We start from the raw sequence: 20,282 nt of genomic DNA, 5'->3' as shown, positions 1-20,282 counted from the left end.
ACTGTCAAATGGTGTTTGATTTTCTGTGGTGATGTTTCTGTTTATTCTTTGGTCAGTTTGTCGGTCTTATGAGATAAAAATCGCAGTTCTCGTGAGAAATAACCATAAAACACTTATTTGAAACTGATTATGTGCCCACAGTCTGGAAGAATACTAATCAGAGCTATTGTTTTGGTTGTCAAGGCATTATAACAGATATCACCATGCTAGGCAGTTTACACTTTATTTAGTGGATTCAACTATTTATTATTTTTTTTTAACCTCTTCTCCATTCAGTATTTTATTTCTTATATCATTTGCTGGTGTTGTGTTTTTTTTTATAAATTATAGTGAATAATCTCCAAAATGAGTAAAGGAGGATTAAGAAAGAAAGTGTGTTTGGTTTTTAGGAGCATTAGCAACTAAGGCCATATTGCTCCAGATATATGTGGTGGTCATTCCCTGACCTTTCCGCATCCTCCGTATTTGGTGGAAGAAAGAAAGCAAAGCCATGCTGATTAGCTCATCTGTCATTTGTGGTGATCCACTGATTTGTTTACCATCTGAAGTATATTGACTCCAAAGCTGTCTTTGCCTTTTAGCCTTCTGATAAGAGGGGCTAAACAGTCAGTCTGTTTTAATTTATTCTTCAAATATTGGTCACACTGTTCTGAGAGGTTTTTTTTAGTATCCTGTAGTAGGATATTTTGTGCGATTCAGCTTCAGTGCTATCAAGGGGCACTAGTCTAAATTTATTCTAATTGACTTTTAAATATGCCATATTTCTCTTTTAACTAATTTTATTATAAATTATTTTCAGGAATATATTCCTTCTGAAGCACTCTTATTCTTAATTTAATTCCCCCAATGTTTGTTTCTCTCTGAATGTATGTTACAAATTTTCATTATATTCATATCTTACTTGGTTTTGCCATTCCACTAACTTAATCTTAATTTACATATTTTGCTTTGCATTATATATATATATATATATATATACAGTGATGAGCCAAAACATTATGATCAGCAAAACATTATGTTGTTATGCAACTCGAAGCAACTGCAGGTGAACTACACCACATGCACGGGTCGGGACACAGTATAAAAAACACCTGATCCTGAGCTCAGTTAATCAGTGTTACTCTTGTTCTCAGATGGGAAAGGCAGCGGACTTAAGCGAGTTTGACAAAGGCCAAATTGTAATGACCAGATGACTGGATCAGAGCTTATCCGAAACGGCACGGCTGGTGGGCTCATGGTCAGCCTCAGTTAGTACCTACCAAAAGTGGTCCAAGAGGGAAAACCCACAAACCGCCGTGAAGTGTGGACGACTACGGCTCATCGATGCTTAAGGTGAGCAAAGGCTACATTGAACCTTGCTGAAAATAGGGCTGCGTAGCCGCAGGCTGCTCCAAGTGCCCATTCTAACCACGGTTCAATGGCAACAGTGCCTACAATAGGCATGCAAGCATTGAAACTGGACCTTGAAATTGAAAGAAGGTCGTCTGGTCTGATGAATCACGTTTCCTGTTACACCATGTAGACAGCTGGGTATGTGTGCATCATTTACCTGAGGAAGTGATGCCGCCTAGATGCACCGTGGGACAAAAACAAGCTGGCGGTGGCAGTGTCATGCTTTGGGCGATGTTCTGTTGGGATACCCTGAGTCCAGTCATCCATGTGCCGGGCAATCTGACGTCTACCACCTACCTAATTATCATTACTGACCAGGTAAACCCTTTCATGGCAACGGTCTTCCCCTCTGGCAGTGCTGTCTTTCAGCAGGATAATGTGCCATGCCACACTGCACGGATTGTTTGAGACTGGTTCATGGAACATGAGGAAGACTTCCAGGTATTGCCCTGACCTCCAAATTCCACAGACATCAGTCCCATCGAGCATCTGTGGTTTGTGTTTGAACAGCAACTCCGATCTGTGGCTTCTCAACCACGGACCTTAGAGGAGTTAAAGGATCTGCTGGTTACGTGTTGGTACCAGATACCACAAAACACATTTAGAAATCTTGTAGCATCCATGCCCTGCTGGGTACGGGCTGCTTTGGTTGCATGTGGAGGACCAACATTATATTAGGTAGGTGGTCATAATGCTTTGGCTCATCGGTGTATATATATATATATAATATTAATTCAAAAAAATAAATTATTTACATACATAGACAACCTGACATAACTGTCCTGTATCATTTACAGTTACAAACATTATCTTCTCTTTTATACCAAATCTCACAATGATCCGTTGTATTAGTATATTGGCAGCCTCTGAGATGAACTTGAATCCTTCTAATTGTGATACAGGAATAATATTTATCTCACTTGATACAACCTGAAAATATCAAACTATTTATATATAAATAATTATTTTAATACCAGTAACTAATACTAGTAAGAAAGCAATAATAAAAAAAATCAAATAATTATCTTCATATAATAATGTTTGGAGTAGTTACATGAAACAGTCTTATATAAGTTTTCCTCTTTAGTTGTATGAGATGTGGCAATAAAGTTCCTTGACTGGTGCAATAAAAAGAACATAAAGTGAAGCTCAAAAATGGTTTTATTTTTATTCAAAGTAATCACCACCTGATTTAATTGCACAATTTTAAGTTTCTGAAAAGAGTCAGTGAAGGCATCCAAAAAGATGATGTTCAGTTCAGCAGTTACATTTTTCTTTATGTCCTCAACATCCTGAAATCTCTTTCCTTTGGGGACAATTTTCACCTTGGGAAAGAGGAAGAAGTCATCAGCCATCATTCTGAGGTCAAATGACAAACTCTTGCTACAACTTCCCAAAATTTTGAAACTTTGATCTCATTTCAAGAGGCTGAAATGAGAGTAACAGACATCCACTTCTTGGGGCACAGTGAACATCCTCATTTCTGTCTTTGAAACACTTATACCATTCAGACACACTGCATGACTTAATGTTTCATCATCATAAACAGTTTTCATAATTTTGTATGTTTCTGTTGCAGATTTTCCCAGTTTAAAGGAAAATTTAATGTGTGTTCATTGCTACCTTGCAAAATCACAACATGGAACATTAATACTAATAACAAAACTGGTTTGTTACTTGCAACCTGTCAACCTACTGGACATTCTCTGTACCACCATCTGTTAGGGGAAGGTTGAATTACAACATGACACTTCCATTTATTTTCAAACTCATCGAACACAACCACATCACCAGTTTGGGAATTTTACTGCTTGTTATGTTATTTGGTTTTTAGGAGCACTAACAACTAAGGCCATATTGCTCCGGGGATATGTGGTGGTCATTCCCTGACCTTTCCACATCCTCTGTATTTGGTTGTCATGGGCTCAAACCCCCTGTCTAATCAAGAAGCATGTCAGTGAAAGCATCCAAAGCTCCTGCCCACCTGGCTATGGAGGCGCCGGAATTTTACTGCCATACTTTTTAGAGAGAGAGAGAGAGAGATTGGTTTCTACTTTCTCCCAATCCTTTCTTCACAGAATCAGTTATTAGCTGAACAAATGCAATACTGATCTACAAGAAATGTTTAAATTCATATCAGCTTATATCATTATTTTTTTAAATGTATGTATATTCATAAGTATCAATTAATTAAGACTATAAATTGTTAGTATTGGTGAGATGATGCCTTCTTGCATCATGTGGCCAATACTAATTTTTTTTTTCTTCTTGTACCAACAAAAAGAAAAAGAAAACAACAGCATCAGCCAAAAGGGGGAGAAAAAAAAAAAAAAAAACAATTTCTCTTCTCCCATTCTCACCATAAATTTGTTTATACCTTTAAATTCATTCAAACTACCCATCTCCACAACGCTAAATAGAAGTTTATTCCAACACTCCATTACTATGGATAAATCAAAATTTTTGCATATCAGTAAAATTTATGCCTCCTTCTTGTGTGTCAGCTGAGAAAAAGTAATGATGCCATCAGCATTCAGTTTACTTAACCCTTTTAAAAGCCTTATACACTAATATGTCACTATGTAGATACACTAGTTTTCAGAGACTATAATTTATAAAACTTTTGGGATAGTTACAGGCTATTACAGGACATCTCTGATTTACATATGTGTTATAAGAATATACAAATGTATATATAACCACTATGGAATAACATAAGTGGAAGGTAAGTATGTTTTCCTGCTAAAACATAGACAACCTGACATAATGCACATGACACAACCTGAGCCAATGCAATCCTAACTGATCTTTCTGAATGGTACAAACTCCACATTTCAACAGAAAAAAACCCACCAAATGTTACTGAAAGGAATAATAAGTGTAAATAGACCACTTATCATCAAGCTAAGTAAAATTAAACTAGTCAGGAACTACAAATACCTGGAAGTAATCCTAGATGACTGCCTAAACTTCATAGCCCATGCCAAATACATTGTCCAGAAAATGAAGAAGATAACAAGCCAAATGATCAAAATCACTAAAACAGCCTGGGAAATCAAGCTGTCAACTCTGAAGAAATGTATTCTCATCTGGATTATTTGCTATGCTGCTGGCACCTGGGGCCAAAAAATTAACCACATAAAAAGATATCTGTTCCAGGCCCAAAGCTTTTTCCTCCTCGTTGTTTCAACGGTCTGTAGGACTGTCTCTATGCTTTCTCTCCAAGTCATCGATGGCAATCTAACGATACAGTACGAAGTGGTCTACCATTACCTACAATATCACAGAAGATGACAAATACCAGCTACGATAAACAACTTTACCATAAATCTACAAATATCACCAAAAGAAGATAATACCAGCATCATAAAAGCCATGACCAAGGCCTGACAAGAGGAATGGACTGGGTCAGACTTCGGCAGAACTATGTTTCAGTTCTTTCCAGTGGTTAGGGTCTTTATAAAACAGCAAATTCAATGGTTCTGCCCATGCTTAAATCTTACATTCCTGCTGACAGGGCATGGGAGTATCAACTTCAAGCTGTTTGCTCTCAGGCTCTCTGACACTCAGAATTGCTATTGCAGCCTCCCAGGAAAACGGTCTCACATAATCTACAACTGTCATCTCTACCTAGACATCAGAATGGAACTGCATCTGGAGACAAATATTTACAGCTTGAAAGAAGCACAACAGCTGGTCTCCAGTAAAGAGACCTTCACTGCAGTTGTCGATTTTGTGGAACAAGGTTTTCAAAAGAAGACGCAGGATACTGCGCTCAACACCCAACTGAAGAAACCTGTTATCACCTTCGGCTGCTCTCCAATTACTTTCTACTTCTCAAATTCTTCACGGGGATGCCTTAACTTTATATCCCAGCTCTACCTATCCTATACTCCCATACCCCCACTTCTCCCTTCTGAAACCCACACTTCTTTCAGGATCTTTTTTTTCCTTTGGGGAGGTCCAGGGGGAGACTGCTCTCTGGAGGAACCTCTTCCTGGACATACCGTCAGTGCAATGTGTGCCCTAGCATGCCTCCATGTGGCTAAGGATGGGAGGCAAGGGAGCAGTGAGCAAACTCATTCTATAACCTATGCCTACGAAGATGCTAGGAGCCAGCAAACAACATTCAACAGAACAAACACACCACCCTACCCTATGCACCCACACTTACCACACTGCTGGCATTGGCACATGCTTCATACAGACACTACAACGGCTAATGGGAGAAACCCCAGAGACTGCCATGAAACATGTTTGACATAGTGACCTAACTAATTAGGTCACTGAAAGTTTAAAATTTTTTACAAATGACCTGGTCTTGGCGCATTATAGCCTTAGTAGCTAATGCGCCAATAAACCCCCCCGCCATGAAACATGAATGCATTTTGTCCTTTCTGTACATACTGTACTCCTCATATTAAAATTCTGGATCATTTATATCTGAGTTACACCATGTCTCTGATAACTCTGCAGTGTCTGGATTTGATGACTTGAGCAATACTTGAAATTCATCAAATTTATTTACTATGCTCCTAATGTTACTGTACATGTAAGTATACATACAGCTGTTTTTATTATTAGTAATCCTAATACAGCCAATGTATTTCTTCCATGAGGGCCCCATGAGGTCTTGATTTCCAGACTGGTGCATGTTCCAATAGAAGCAGTTCAAGAATCACCTCTGCCTGCAGCTACTGTTAATATATTAGTCTGTACATCCCATCTTTAGAGTAGTAGTTTTCTGACCCACATTTTTCTCACCAGCAGTAAAGCTAATATTCAAAACAGCACAAATAAGGGAGGTGATGCAAAAATTCTAAAACATTGTAGATGGTGTTGTATTTTCAAAAAAGTTACCCACTTATAACTTTAAAATTTTGAACTATTCCTTGCTAATTTTTAAAGTTATAAGTGGCTAACTTTCTAGCTCATTTAACTGAATGCATGCATGATAACTCAGAAAAACACTGGTAGACCCAGCTGCCACTGATTTCAACTGTGTTATAAATAAATTGTATTTATTTAGAGACTTTTGAACTATTTGTGTCACAGCACTGCTACATCTAAACATTCTTATTATCTAAACATATATTTCATTACACTTAGAAATAACTAACTTGAATGTATCAAATTTTATATTTAAATTTTCATATGGAGGTTCAGATAATGGCTGGCTACTACGGTATGGGTTTTATAAAATTAAAAAATCCCTATAGGAGGTATAGCTATGCTCCAAATTATGGTACTATAGATGGTGGTAAGTTTATAAATTCCTCTGTATTTTTGACTATATTCTATAAATGCTTAACTAGGCTGAAATTGGTGATTTGTGTGTGGGGGGGAGGGCATATCTAGATGATGTCTCAGTTTAATAAACATCATCAGCTTTGCTAGGATAGATTTTACAAGAAGACCCTTCTATTGCATCACTGGTATCTACTCATTTACTTCAAATGTGCAGGTGGCAGTTCCATATAGCAGCACTGCATGTTGTGTTTCTTCACTTTCTGTTCTGAAGAACAAGTGGAGGGACACCACACAAGTTAAACCCTTTTTTTCTCTTCAGGACAATCTTTCCCCCCCCCCACATTTTTGTAATTGCTAAATACTTTATAGTTGATCTGGCAGGCTTTCTATACCTCTGTTAACAGCTGATTGAGAATAGTCCAACACAGGCTGTGCTTCTTCAATGACATTAGCATCCATCCACTAGCATCAAAATCATGCTGTTTGCTGAGTCATGGCACTTATTCACATAGCATTACGTGAATAAATTCCACTGTACATAAATTCTGTACAGTGGAATCAACTGATGATGTTACCAACAGTAAATTCTAAGTGGGAAGCATTCAAGGAATTAATCGTGGATGCTACTAAAAGTTTCATACCTATTAAGAAATATTGTTCAAGGTTTAGGCCTAAATGGTTATCTAATGAACTAATGAGACTCATAACAGAGAAGAAAAATGCATGGGATGCATATAAATTATCAAGCGACTCAGAAGCCTATGGCAGATATAAGCTAGTCTGTAATCAGGCCACAAAGGAGGTTCGGCAGGCAAAGGCAGATTACGAGAAATCCTTGGCAAAAGATGCTAAGAAAAACAGCAAGGATTTCTTTACTTATATAAACTCTAAAAGGAAGGGGATGAATCTGATTGGTCCACTTGACATCGATGGTTCGACTGTTGATGATCCTGCTCAGATAGCAAACAAACTGAATGAGTATTTTGCATCTACATTCACACGTGAGGAATTATTAAGGTTTGAAAATGGCAGAAGGTTATCAAATTGTAGCAGGGTGCTTAATGATCTGGTAATAACTGAGAGCAAAGTGGAAGAGAAATTGTTGAAGTTAAACGTAAGAAAAGCACCTGGGGTGGATGGGATCTATCCAGTTATATTAAAGGAGGCGGCAAAGCAACTAAGCAAACCGTTAGCCATAATTATGAGACCATCCTTGGACTCAGGGGAGGTTCCCACGGACTGGAGATGTGCAAATGTATCCCCAATTCACAAAGGGGGATTGAAGGGTGACACGAGTAATTACAGACCAGTTAGTTTAACTTCTGTTCCGGGTAAAATAATGGAGTCACTGGTTAAAGATGCATTGCTGGATCATCTAGACAAGACTGCAGCAATAATTCAGACACAGCATGGGTTTGTTAAGGGAAAGTCTTGTCTGACAAATTTGATAGGATATTATAATGTGGTTACAAAGGAACTGGATGCAAAAAATAATTTTGATATCATATATTTGGATTTCAGGAAAGCTTTTGACACTGTTGCGCATGGAAGACTATTGTACAAATTGGAGCAGAATGGTATTAAGGGTAAGTTGCTACAATGGATAAAAGGATGGTTAAGTGGGAGAAGACAGAGGGTAGTAATCAATGGGTGCTGCTCTTTGTGGACTAATGTTATTAGTGGAGTCCCACAGGGTTCGGTGTTGGGTCCACTGTTGTTTTGTATATTTATCAATGATACTGATGAAGGAATATCAGGCTTAGTGTCGAAGTTTGCAGATGATACAAAGGTTGGCAGGGTTGTTAATGACAGTAATGGCAGTCTGCTACTGCAACAGGATCTAGATAATTTGGGCAGATGGGCTAAGAAGTGGCAACTGAAGTTTAAACTTGACAAATGCAAAGTACTGCATATGGGTAAAAGTAACCCCAGAGAAACGTACCAACTGTGTGGTACTACACTTAAGGTGGTAGAAAATGAAAAAGACCTGGGAGTAATTGTGCAGGCAGATATGAAGTTTTCTGAGCAATGCAGACAGGCTGCCAGGGCAGGTCATGGGGTTTTGTCAATGATATATAGGAATTTTGCAAGCAGGGAAAAGGAGGTGATTATCCCTATGTATAAGGCAATAGTCAGGCCACGCCTTGAGTACTGCATACAGGTCTGGAGGCCTCATTTTAGGAAGGATGTAGATTTACTTGAGCGTGTACAGAGAAGGGCAACAAGATTAGTGAGGGGAATGAAGGGATCCTCTTATCAAGAGAGGCTTAAGTTCTGCAAATTACAGTGGCTGGAGACTAGGCACCTGCGCTGTGATCTGATTGAGGTGTATAAGGCCTTGAATGGGTTCAGCACGCTGAATTCTGATGGGATCCTTCCACTTGTTCAGATTACGAACCTAAGGGGGCATAAATTCAAATTAAGAAAAGACAGATGTAGATTGGATGTTCGGAAATTTGCCTTTAGCCAGCGGGTGGTTAATTGTTGGAACAAACTTCCATCTGTCGTGGAAGTTGATAGGTTGAATAAATTTAAGGAGGAACTGGACAGGCATTTGGAGGGAATGGTGTGATTTTTTTTTTTTTTTGGCTGATGCTGCATAAGCTCATACATTTGCTTTCTTGCATCACATGCCACTACTACTACTACTACTACTATTACTTATAGGTGTAGGGTTGTTCGTATTTTAATCATGGATAAGTGTAGATATATACCTTGTTCCTTATGGTAGTGGTCTTCTTCACACATTACTTATTCACATTTAGCATTTAGCATTAGTAGAGGCATATGATGCCAGAAAGCAAGCTTATGCAGCATCAGCCCAAAAAAAAAAAAAAAAAAACACTTCCACTTCACCCCTCCGTTCATTCGAAATACCTGTCCACTGAGCCTTAAATTTATTTAGGCTGTCAACTTCCACAACAAGGGATGGAAGTCTGTTCCACCAACCAACCAACTACCTGCTGGCTAAAGGCAAATTTCCGCACATCTATCCTACATCTGTCTTTCCTCAATTCGAATTTATGGCCTCTCAGATGATTATTCTGAGCAAGAGGCAGAGGCGCCTCCGTAGCCAGGTGGGAAGGAGCAGCAGCAGTGCGTAGTACACGCTTCTTGATTAGACCGGGGTTCGAGCCCGTCACCACCAAATACGGAGGATGCGGAAAGGTCAAGGAATGACCACCGCATATCCCGGAGCAATATGGCCTTAGTTGCTAATGCTCCTAAAAACCAAACAAACAACAACAACAACAACAGCAAGAGGCAGAATTCCATCAGCATTGAGCATGCTCAAACCATTCAAGGCTTTATACACCTCTATCAGATCACCTCGCCGGTGCCTAGTCAACAGACACTGTAATTTGCATAATTTAAGCCTTTCTTCGTAAGAGCAACCCTTTGTTCCATTCACTGATCTTGTTGCCCTTCATGAGCTACTCTTGCAGCCCGTCTGCACTGCTCAGAGAACTTCATATTTGCCTGCACAACCACCCCCAGGTCCCTTTCATTCTCTACCACTGTCAGTGTAGTACCATAGAGTTGATACGTTGCTCTGGGGTTGCTGTTTCCCATATGTAGTACTTTACATTTGTCAATGTTAAACTTCATTTGCCACCTCTCAGCCTATCTGCTAAACCTTTCCAGATCCTGTTGCAGCAGCATAGCTTCAGTAGCGTCCTTAACAACACTGCCAACCTTTTGTATCGTCTGCAAACTTGGACATTAAACTTGATATACCATCATCAATATTATTTATAAATACAGAAAACAATAATGGACCCAACACTGTACCCTGAGGGACTCCACTAATAACATTAGTCCACAATGAGCAGTGTCCATTGATTACCACACTCTGTCTTCTCCCCCTCAACCACCCCTTTATCCATAGCAGCAATTTGCCTCCAATGCAACACTGCTCCAATTTGTGCAGCAGTCTTCCATGTGCAACAGTATCAAAAGCCTTTATAAGTTCCAAGTAAATAATATTAAAGTTATTCTCTGCATCCAGTTCTTTTGTGACTGCATCATAGTATCCAATCAAATTAGTCAGGCAAGACTTCCCTTAACAAAACCATGCTGTGTCCAAGCTACAACTGAAGCCTTGTCTAGATGAGTGTTTCTTTTATCTGCAGTGTTTCTTTTATCTGCAGTGTTTCTTTTACCAGAGCCTCCATTAATTTTCCTGGAACAGAAGTTAAACTCACAGGTCTATAATTACTTGTGTCAGCCTTTGATCCTTCTTTCTGAATTGGGGTCACATTTGCACATCTCCAGTCGATGGGTACCTCCCCTGAGTCCAAGGAAGCTTTCATAATTATGGCTAAGGGTTTGCTTACTTCGATTGCTACCTCCTCTAATATAACTGGATACATCCCATCCACCCCAGGTGCCTTTCTTGTGTTTATCTTCAACAATTTCTCCTCCACTTTACTTTCAGTTATTACAAGATTATCTAGCTTACTGCCAGAGTTGAATACATCTCTGCCATCCCCCTCGCTGAATAACTCCTCATGTGTGAATGTCGATGCACCATATTCATTTAGTCTGTTAGCTACCTGAGCAGGATCATCAACAGTTGAGCCATCGATATCAAGTGGACCAATCTGATTCATCCCCTTCCTTCTAGAATTTAGATAAGTAAAGAACTCTTTGCTGTTTTCCTTTGCATCCTTTGCCAAAGATTTCTCGTAATCTGCCTTCGCTTGCCTAACCTTCTTTGTAACTTGGTTACAGACCAGCTTATATCTATCATAATATTCTGTGTCACGTGTTAATTTATATGTATCCCATGCATTTTTCTTCTCTGCCATATGTCTCATTAGTTCATCTGACATCCATTTAGGCCTAAACCTTGAAAAATATTTCTTAGTTGGTATGTAAAGCCTAGTAGCTTCCAAGATAAGTTCTTTGAATGCTTCCCATTTTGAATTTGCTGTTGGTAACATCATCAGTTGGTCCCACTGTATAGATTTTAAATACTATCTCAGACCATTGTAGTTTCCTTTACGAAAGGAATAACCCTTCCCTTTACCCCTGATGGTAATTACCTCTTTGAGTAAATCCCACTTCAGCACACTGTGATCACTGCCACCTAGTGGTTCCTCTATCTGGAGAGTCTTAATGCATGAAGAATCACTACTGATAATCAAATCAAGAGTATTACTCCCTCTAGTTGAGTCCCGAACATGCTTATGTAGAAAACACTCATCCAATAAATCCACAAAAGCCTTGCTAGTGTTTGAGTGACCAACCCACAAATTCCAGTCAATATTTGGGAAATTAAAATCCCCCATTATAAGACTCTCTGATTTACTGGCCCACTCTATTTTCCTGTACAGTTTCTTATTATACTCATCAGAGTTATTAGGCCTACAGCACACTCCTACTCTCAATTTTGATCTCCCAATGCTTATGTCACACCAAACTGACTCGACACTGCACTGTCCAGCGATGTCGGCTGGCTTCACTTCCTTGGTTTTTATGTGTTTCTTAACTAATAGCATAACCCCTCCCCCTTCCTATCCTGTCTATCCTTTCTGTAGACGTTGTACTCCCCAAATTCCAGTTCTGCATCCCTTATATCTGTGTGACACCACGTCTCTGATATCCCAACAATATCTGCCTTTGATGTTTTGAGCAATACCTCAAATTCATCAAATTTATTTGCCAAACTCCTAGCATTGGTGTACACACAAGTATACATACGCCTGTCCTACTCTCATATTCTTATTCCTATTCTGAGCTACCCTAACACAACCCATGTGTTTACTTGTACAACAATGATTCCCTGCAGTCTCTGAAATATCCTGCATCTTGTTTTCCAGGCTTCTGCTCATTCCAATAGAAGCAGTGCTAGAATTACTTTCACCTCTGCCAGTGGCTACTGTTAATCTATTAGTCCTTGTATCCCCCTAAGCTAGCAGTTTTCCGACCCACCTAACTCTGCCTCGATAGCATCAGCAAATATTCTTGCACCCTTGCTATTTAAGTGTATCCCATCCCTGTAGAAACAGTCCCTTCTGTTACAAGTACACACCTGGCTGAAAAAAATTCTACCCCTTGAGCCTTGCACAATCTTTCCAGGGCCGAATTGATCGACAAGGCCCTCATCATATACTCCCTCCTATCGTTTCTGGGCAGAATTGCAGACACTTTCAAATTCAAACCTAATTCACGGCTTTTTTTCAACAGTGACCTGTACTTGTTAAGTAATTCTGCTGGTCTCCTACTCTTAATATCATTAGTGCCAACATGTACAACTATACCATCTTTTGTGCCCTTAAAAGATGATATCCGCTCTACAACATCATAAACCTTTGCCCCTGGCAGACATACCCTGGTCCTGTTCCACCTATCCTTTTTACAAAGCATGTAAAACTAGTTCCAGTACTAGTTCCTACAACTAATACTTATTCACATTGCATTACTTATAGGTGTAGGGATGTTCATATTTTAATGATGGATAAGTGTGAATATACCTTGTTCCTTATGGTAGTGGTCTTCACACAATAGCCTTTGTACATTCTTTTTATGTTAATCTTCTTGTCAATCATGCCATCTTGGCCCTAAAATAATTTGTAAAAGTAAGATAAACTGATTTTTACAAATTAGATGCAATTATTTTATATTTAAATTGTGATAATATAATTATAATACATTCACAATATCAGAACCTATAGAAGTTTCTTGATTACATGGAAAATAAATAAGTAGTGACATGGGCTATCTCATTGTGATGAAATCATTACAAGTAAAAACTCATCCAACTTCTCAAAAAGTTACACATAACTCATATAGGTTATAACACAAATTTTGAATATCCCTACCTAAATTTCTGTTTTATGATCTTTTGCTGATTTGCTTATGTACATATCAGCTTCATTTTTTTTTTTTTTTTTTTTTTTTTCAAATCTCTGCCTTCCCTGTAATTTAAATGTTTTTATCTTATTTTACACATATAAGCATGTTCTGCTAATTTAGACTTCTCCGAGTTCCTCTTTTCTATATATTTTAAATGCTCTTCTATCCTTATTTCTAGTCAGTTGCCTGTTTCATCTATATACATCTTGTTGCATTCACACATATTTTCATATATATACTTCTCTCTCTCTCTCTCTCTCTCTCTCTCTCACACACACACACACACACACACACACACACACACACACACACACACACACACACACACACACACACACACACACACACACACACGCACGCACATGCGTGCTTGTGTGTGGAAAAGTTCACATGTGCAGCATTGGTTCTCTAAAAATTTTCCCCATTTTATATATAAGTTTAAAGTCTACTTCTATACCATGGCTGTACAACTCACAGGCCAACTCCTTCACATTTTGCAGCCCTAGCCATGTAGGCAGTATTAAATATCATGCTGTAAGTAAACTGTCAATGTAAACACTAACAGCAAAAATTAAATTCTGTTTTAAAAAATGCATAATTAGTGGTAAGGAATTTTTCTTGCAACTCACTTCTAGTAAAAGCCAGCGTATTCTGCAACTTTCATCATTTTATCTCTTTTAGTCCCCAATCAAAAATGTCTGGATGCCCTTGCTCTAGACCAGGGGCCAGCAACCTGCTGCTCATGAGCTGCATGTAGCTCTTTGAGCATGTAACTGAGGCTCTTTAACTTTTAGCCCACATGAAGCACAATTTGAAATGGAGTTGAGAGGACTTAAAAATCAAGGATATGTGAAGTTCAAGACTTAAAATGCCTTAAAACTGAAATTGAGGATTTGGAGAGGAAAAGGGCTGCCCTTGCAATTCTACACAAATGGACGGTGATAGATGAATTGAAAAAGCAAGACTAAACTTGATTACATGGAAAATAACTAGACACGTATATATTTTTGAAAATATCTGCATTTGGACTTCTCTCAGTTTTTGGTTTGACGAATTTCTGTGGGCAAATATTTTCAAACATGAACTATATTAAAATTAAATCAAGAAACTGTCTGAACAATATAAGTCTCACAGCATGTTTAAAGATGAAAATTATGGCATACTCGCCATTATGGCATATTGAGAGACACGCTCAAAAGAAGTTCAGAAGCAAAAGTCACATTAATTCGTACCTAACTGGATGCTTGTTACGTTTTTTCAGTATTAATAAAAAATATTTCAAAATATATATTTTTTTAAAAAAACACCTTCCCACTCTATTCCATTTCTTAAAAAACTCCTCCATCCCTCACCCTCCTCCCAGCTTGAGCTGAGGTGCAGCTCTTCGGATTCTCTTTTTTTTCATTTTTTTTTTTTTCAATTACAGACCATATGTTTAATATTGATGGAATTATAACTGATTTCTTGAATTTGTTAAATTGTTGTGTTTATTAGCATTTCTGTTTAGCTGGATTATGTTTTTTCAAAATCCAAGATCCAACAGATACAGCGATTCAAACAAATTCAACAAAGCAATTAAGGCTGAGAAGACAGAGGAGACATGTTGATTCAATTTCTATAAGTTGTAATTTTTAGAAACATTCTTAGATGTAAAGAAAGGATGATTGTTCCAAATAATAAAATAGAAGGGCTGAAGGAAGAAAAGAGTTGATATGTTGAGGCCAATTTAGAAGATAGCAATTAAAATTACAGATGCCAATTCGGAAAAACAGTGTCCATGGAAATATCTATGGAAAAGACATAAGTAGAAACTGATGTTTATGTAACAGAGAGTGGAGAGATTTTTGTAAGAGGTGAGTCATTAATTAACCTGACTGCCCTCCACTGGATTGAGTCTGGGAGCTTAAGAGTGATTCTCCAGATGTGAGAATAACATTCCATAGCACAGCAGATTTGAGAGATATCTATACAATCAAAAACTGTTTAGAAGAAAAATAAAGCAGAGAGAAAACAAAAAGAAAGTTTTTCAATGGATGCAATATTTATGATGTGTGCTTATGTCTTCAGAATACACCACAAATTGTCAAAATAATAGAACAAACTTATCTGAAAAAAAGAGCTAAACCTCCCAAACACTTCCTAGTTCATTTCACAAATATACATGGTCCCAGTTCTGATCTCAATGATGTCCATTTCTACTTGCAGTCTGCCAAAACCCCATGTACTTTTTCTGACAGAATCTCAGTTATCAGTTGATTCAACCTCTGCTCGTCTGAGTTGTCTGAATTATTTGCTGTATGATTCCTTTCGCTTCAAAGGTGGTATTTGTGCGCATGTCCATCCTGATATTCCCTGTCAGAGAATTAGTAACTTGGAATCTCAGCATTTTGATCTTCTCTGGCTTAAAATCTCTTTACCACATTCTGTCAAATTCACCTGTTGCCTCTATCATTCTATTAACTCCTCTAATCACATAAACTCTTTTACTTCCTCTCTTTGAAACTTAACTATCTCCAGTCCAACTTTACTAACAATGAGGTAATTTTCCTTGGTGACTTTAATGTTCACAACTCCAGATGGCTTCCGTTTTCTAGTCACATGGACCCAGCTGGTCGAGATTCTCAGGCTTTTGCAATTACTAATGACTTCACACAGATTGTTCATTTATCTACCAGAATACCAGATAATCCTAACCACACAGCCAACATGCTTGATCTTTTTCTCACATACAATCCTTCTAAGTAGTGTCAAAGTCAGTGTTCCTCTGGAAACCTCAGATCGCAACTTGGTGATGGTCTCTTCTCCAATGGAGCCTTTCTCTCAAGCCATTCTTAACCTCATGTTGTATGGCATTACAAGAATGCAAAATGGGATGATCTGCACAAGATTTATTTTCCTTGGTTGGATTACTGTTAAAAATCTTCTGATGTCAATGCTTGTTCAGATTGTGTCAGCAAATTATTCGTGTAGGGATGAAATCCTTTATTCCACACTCCACCTTAAAATCTAGTCCTTTATTTAAACCTTGGTTTTCCAATAAATGTGCTAAGGCTGTCCAAGAGAAGAATTTTGTATATCTTGTCTTGTCTTGTATACAAATCTCCAGGTTTATTTTCTGCCTACACCACAGCAGACAATAATTGCAAAGCAGTATTAATCAATCCAAACTACATTTCAAACAGGCTAAGAGCAGAAAACTTGCTCTTGTCTAAAATGGTAGTTGAGAATTCTGGTCTCTTGCCAAAACTATAGGCCGCAACTTTTGTCCATCTTTGTTCTCACCTCTGTCAAAACCAGATGATTCTATTGAACTTCAGCCAAAGATAAAGCTGACCTGCTAGCATCCTATTTTTCTTCCAATTGGTGTATTGATGATACCGGCTACTTCCAGCCATTGCCAGTACACTCCATCCAATGCCTTCTGTGGTCTTCCATCAAAAGGATGTTGGAAGGAATTTGAACAATCTTGATCCTAAGCAACTTTCGGATCCTGCTGGTATTTCTCCACTGTTCTTAAAACCTGTACTCCTGAACATACTCTTGTTCTGTGTCACCATTTTTACACTTTCTTAATCCAAAGGTGTTTTCCCTTCTGCTTGGAAATTTGCTCTTATCAAGCCAGTTCTTAAATAGGGTGAAAAATCCCTCCCATCCAATTATTGTCCCATTGCACTTACTTCTACTCTTTATAAAGTAATGGAGAAATCAATTAACTCTTAAACTACTAGAAACCTTCCATCTGATCAAAAATCACCAGCATGGATTCCATCATTGTCGATCCACTGGTGATATTCTGGCCTATGTTATCCAGCTATGGATAAATTCAGTAGAAAAGTTTGGTGAAGCTCAAGCAGTTGCTCTTGACATTTCAAAGGCTTTTGATCGTGTTTGGCATAAAGGTTGGCGCCTCCGTAGCCAGGTGGGAAGGAGTAGCAGGTGTGTAGCACATGCTTCTTGATTAGACCGGGGTTCGAGCCTATCACCACTAAATATGGAGGATGCGGAAAGGTCAGGGAATAACTACCGCATATCCCGGAGCAATATGGCCTTAGTTGCTAATGCTCCTAAAAACCAAACAACAAACAAATAACAAGCATAAAGGTCTTCTAAAAAAGCTTCATCTTAGGTTTGCCAACTGTTTTCAGTAATTGGGCATCCAGTTTTCTCTCTGACCACTCACTACAGGTGATGGCAGTGAGGTTTACTTCTTTCTCCCACTCTTTTCCTCTTGTATACTAATGACCTTCTTCCATTAACCAGAAATCCTATTCACAGTTTTGCTGATGATAGCACATTGCATTCCATCTTTCAGTTTGAGAATCCTTGCCCTGCACAAACAGATTAAACTTCTCAAATATCCACCAATTCCTTAGATACTGATCTCCAGGTCCAATTCTGCAGTAGGGAAAATTAACTTAGTTAATTTCAATCCTTCTAAAACTCACTCCTGTCTTATATCTCGCAAACAGAATTCTTCTGCTCCTATGCTTAGCTACACACTCTCTCTCTCTCTATGCTTATCCTAGAAATCAGACACACTCTAATTTCCAGAGAAGATCATATATCTGTATTGGGGATTACCTGACATTTAATCTCTCTTGGCATAAGCACATTACAAATATTGCTTCCTCTGCATCAAAAAAACAGGTTTTCTTCCACTCTCGGTGTTACTTTTCTTCCAAACAGCTGTTCACTTTGTACAAATTGCAAATCAAATTCGCCCTACCATGGAATATTGTTCCCACATCTGTGGCAGTGCCATGCCCCTGAAACCTGTCTCTCTCCGGTTTCTGGATTCCATTCAAAAGAATGGCAGAACCATTTGTCCTTAGGTTATTAATATTAGATTAATTAATGACTCATCTCTAACAGTCTCTCTGTCTCACAGACATTCTGTTTCTGCTGCATGCCTTTCTATAGATACTTCCATGGACACTATTCTTCTGAATTGGCTTCTATAATACCCTCTTTCTCTTCCAAAGCAGTCCGAATACATGCCACAATCAGTTAACATCCTTTTACTCTTCAACTTCACACTCACAGAACCAACTTTTCTTCTTCCTCATTTATTCATTCAACTTCCGTTTTCTGGAGCAACCTTCCTTCATTTATATTTACTGAAAATTACAATCGACAGAAGGTCAAGTCTAATTAGCATTAGCATTAGTAGAGGCATATGATGCAAGAAAGAAAGCTTAAACAGCATCAGCCAAAAAAAAAAAAAAAAAACCTTTCCATTTCACCCATCCATTCACTCCAAATGTTTGTCTAGTTCTGCCTTGTATTCATTTAAGATGTCAACTTCTACAACAACAGATGGAAGTTTATTCCAGCAATCAACCACCCGCTGAATAAAAGCAAATTTCCACACATCTATTCTATAACTGTCTTTCCTTATTTTGAATTTATGTTGCCTCAGGTAATTAATCTGGGCATTAGGAAGAATTCCAACAGCATTAAACTTGCTGAAACCATTCAAGGTCTCATACATTTCAATCACATCACCTCGCAGGTACCTGGACTCCAGACACTGTAATTTGCAAAATTTAAGCCTTTCTTGATAAGAGCAAACCTTTGTTCCATTCACTAATCTTGCTGCCCTTTTTGTACTCGTTCCAGCACCTCTACATCCTTCCTAAAATGAGGCCTCCAGACCTGTATACAGTACTCAAGGTGTGACCTGACCATTGCCTTATACAAGGGGATATCACCTACTCGTCCCTGCTAAAAAAATTCCTGTATATCATTGACAAGACACCATGAGTTACTCTTGCAGACTGTATGCACAGCTCTGAAAACTTCATATCTGACTGTATAATTACCCCAGGCCCTTTTCATTCTCTACCACCTGAGCGTAGTACCACATAGTTGTACATTACTTTGGGGTTACTGCTACCTATATGCTGTACTTTACATGTGTCAAAGTTAAACTTCAGTTGTCACCTCTCAACCCATCTGCTCAACTTTCCTGTTGCAGTAGCAATGTCAACAAGTATCTTCTTTCATCTTTTTTTTCAATCTTCAACCCATGAACAGTACTATAAATTATAATACCTCTCATCAGCATTAGAATTAGCAAATGCACATGATGCAAGAAAGCAAGCTTATATAGCATCAGCCAAAAAAAACCTTATTTCACCCATCCACTCACTCCAAATGTTTGTCAAGTTCTGCCTTCAAACTATTTAAGTTTGAATTTATTTAAGATGTCAACTTCTACAACAACAGATGGAAGTTTGTTCCAGCAATCAACCACCCGTTGGCTAAAGGAAAACTTCCGCAAATCTATCCTACAATCGTCTTTCCTCAATTAGAATTTATGCCCTCTCAGGTGATTATTCTGAGCAAGAAGAAGAATCCCATCAGCACTGAGCATGCTCAAACCATTCAAGGCTTTATACAACCAATCAGATCACTTTGCAGGCGCCTAGTCTCCAGACACTGTAATTTTAAGCCTTTCTTCATAAGAGCAAATCTTTGTTCCATTCACTAATCTTGTTACTCTTCTTTGTACTCGTTCCAACAGCTCTACATCCTTCTTAAAATGAGGCCTCCATACCTTTATACAGTACTCAAGGTGTGGTCTGACCATTGCCTTATACAAGGAGATAATCACTTCCTTATCCCTGCTAGAAAAATTCCTGTATATCATTGACAAGACACCATGAGCTACTCTTGCAGGCTGTCTGCAGTGCTCAGTAAACTTCATATCTGCCTGCACAATTACCCCAAGGTCCTTTTCATTCTCTACCATTGTCAGTGTGGCACCACAGAGTTGA

General features: G+C 38.4%; 1 protein-coding gene across 1 annotated transcript in view; it reads right to left on the bottom strand.

Moving 5' to 3' along the window:
• Nucleotides 1-2,139: 2,139 nt before the first annotated feature.
• LOC150079336 (uncharacterized) overlaps nucleotides 2,140-20,282 on the bottom strand; it is a 283,854-nt gene continuing 265,711 nt past the window's right edge. The window contains exons 17-18 of the mRNA XM_090383035.1: nucleotides 13,122-13,208; nucleotides 2,140-2,322 (exon numbers count right to left, since the gene is read on the bottom strand). Of these exons, the coding sequence (XP_090239161.1) occupies nucleotides 2,140-2,322; nucleotides 13,122-13,208 (270 nt within the window). The remainder of the gene's footprint in view (nucleotides 2,323-13,121; nucleotides 13,209-20,282) is intronic.

The sequence above is a fragment of the Mastigoproctus giganteus genome, chromosome 10 (assembly GCF_048544385.1).
Source record: "Mastigoproctus giganteus isolate SK-2022 chromosome 10, ASM4854438v1, whole genome shotgun sequence".
Classification (NCBI taxonomy): domain Eukaryota; kingdom Metazoa; phylum Arthropoda; class Arachnida; order Uropygi; family Thelyphonidae; genus Mastigoproctus; species Mastigoproctus giganteus.
The sequence above is the reverse complement of the archived record's forward strand: the minus strand, read 5'-3'. Positions and strand labels throughout refer to the sequence as shown.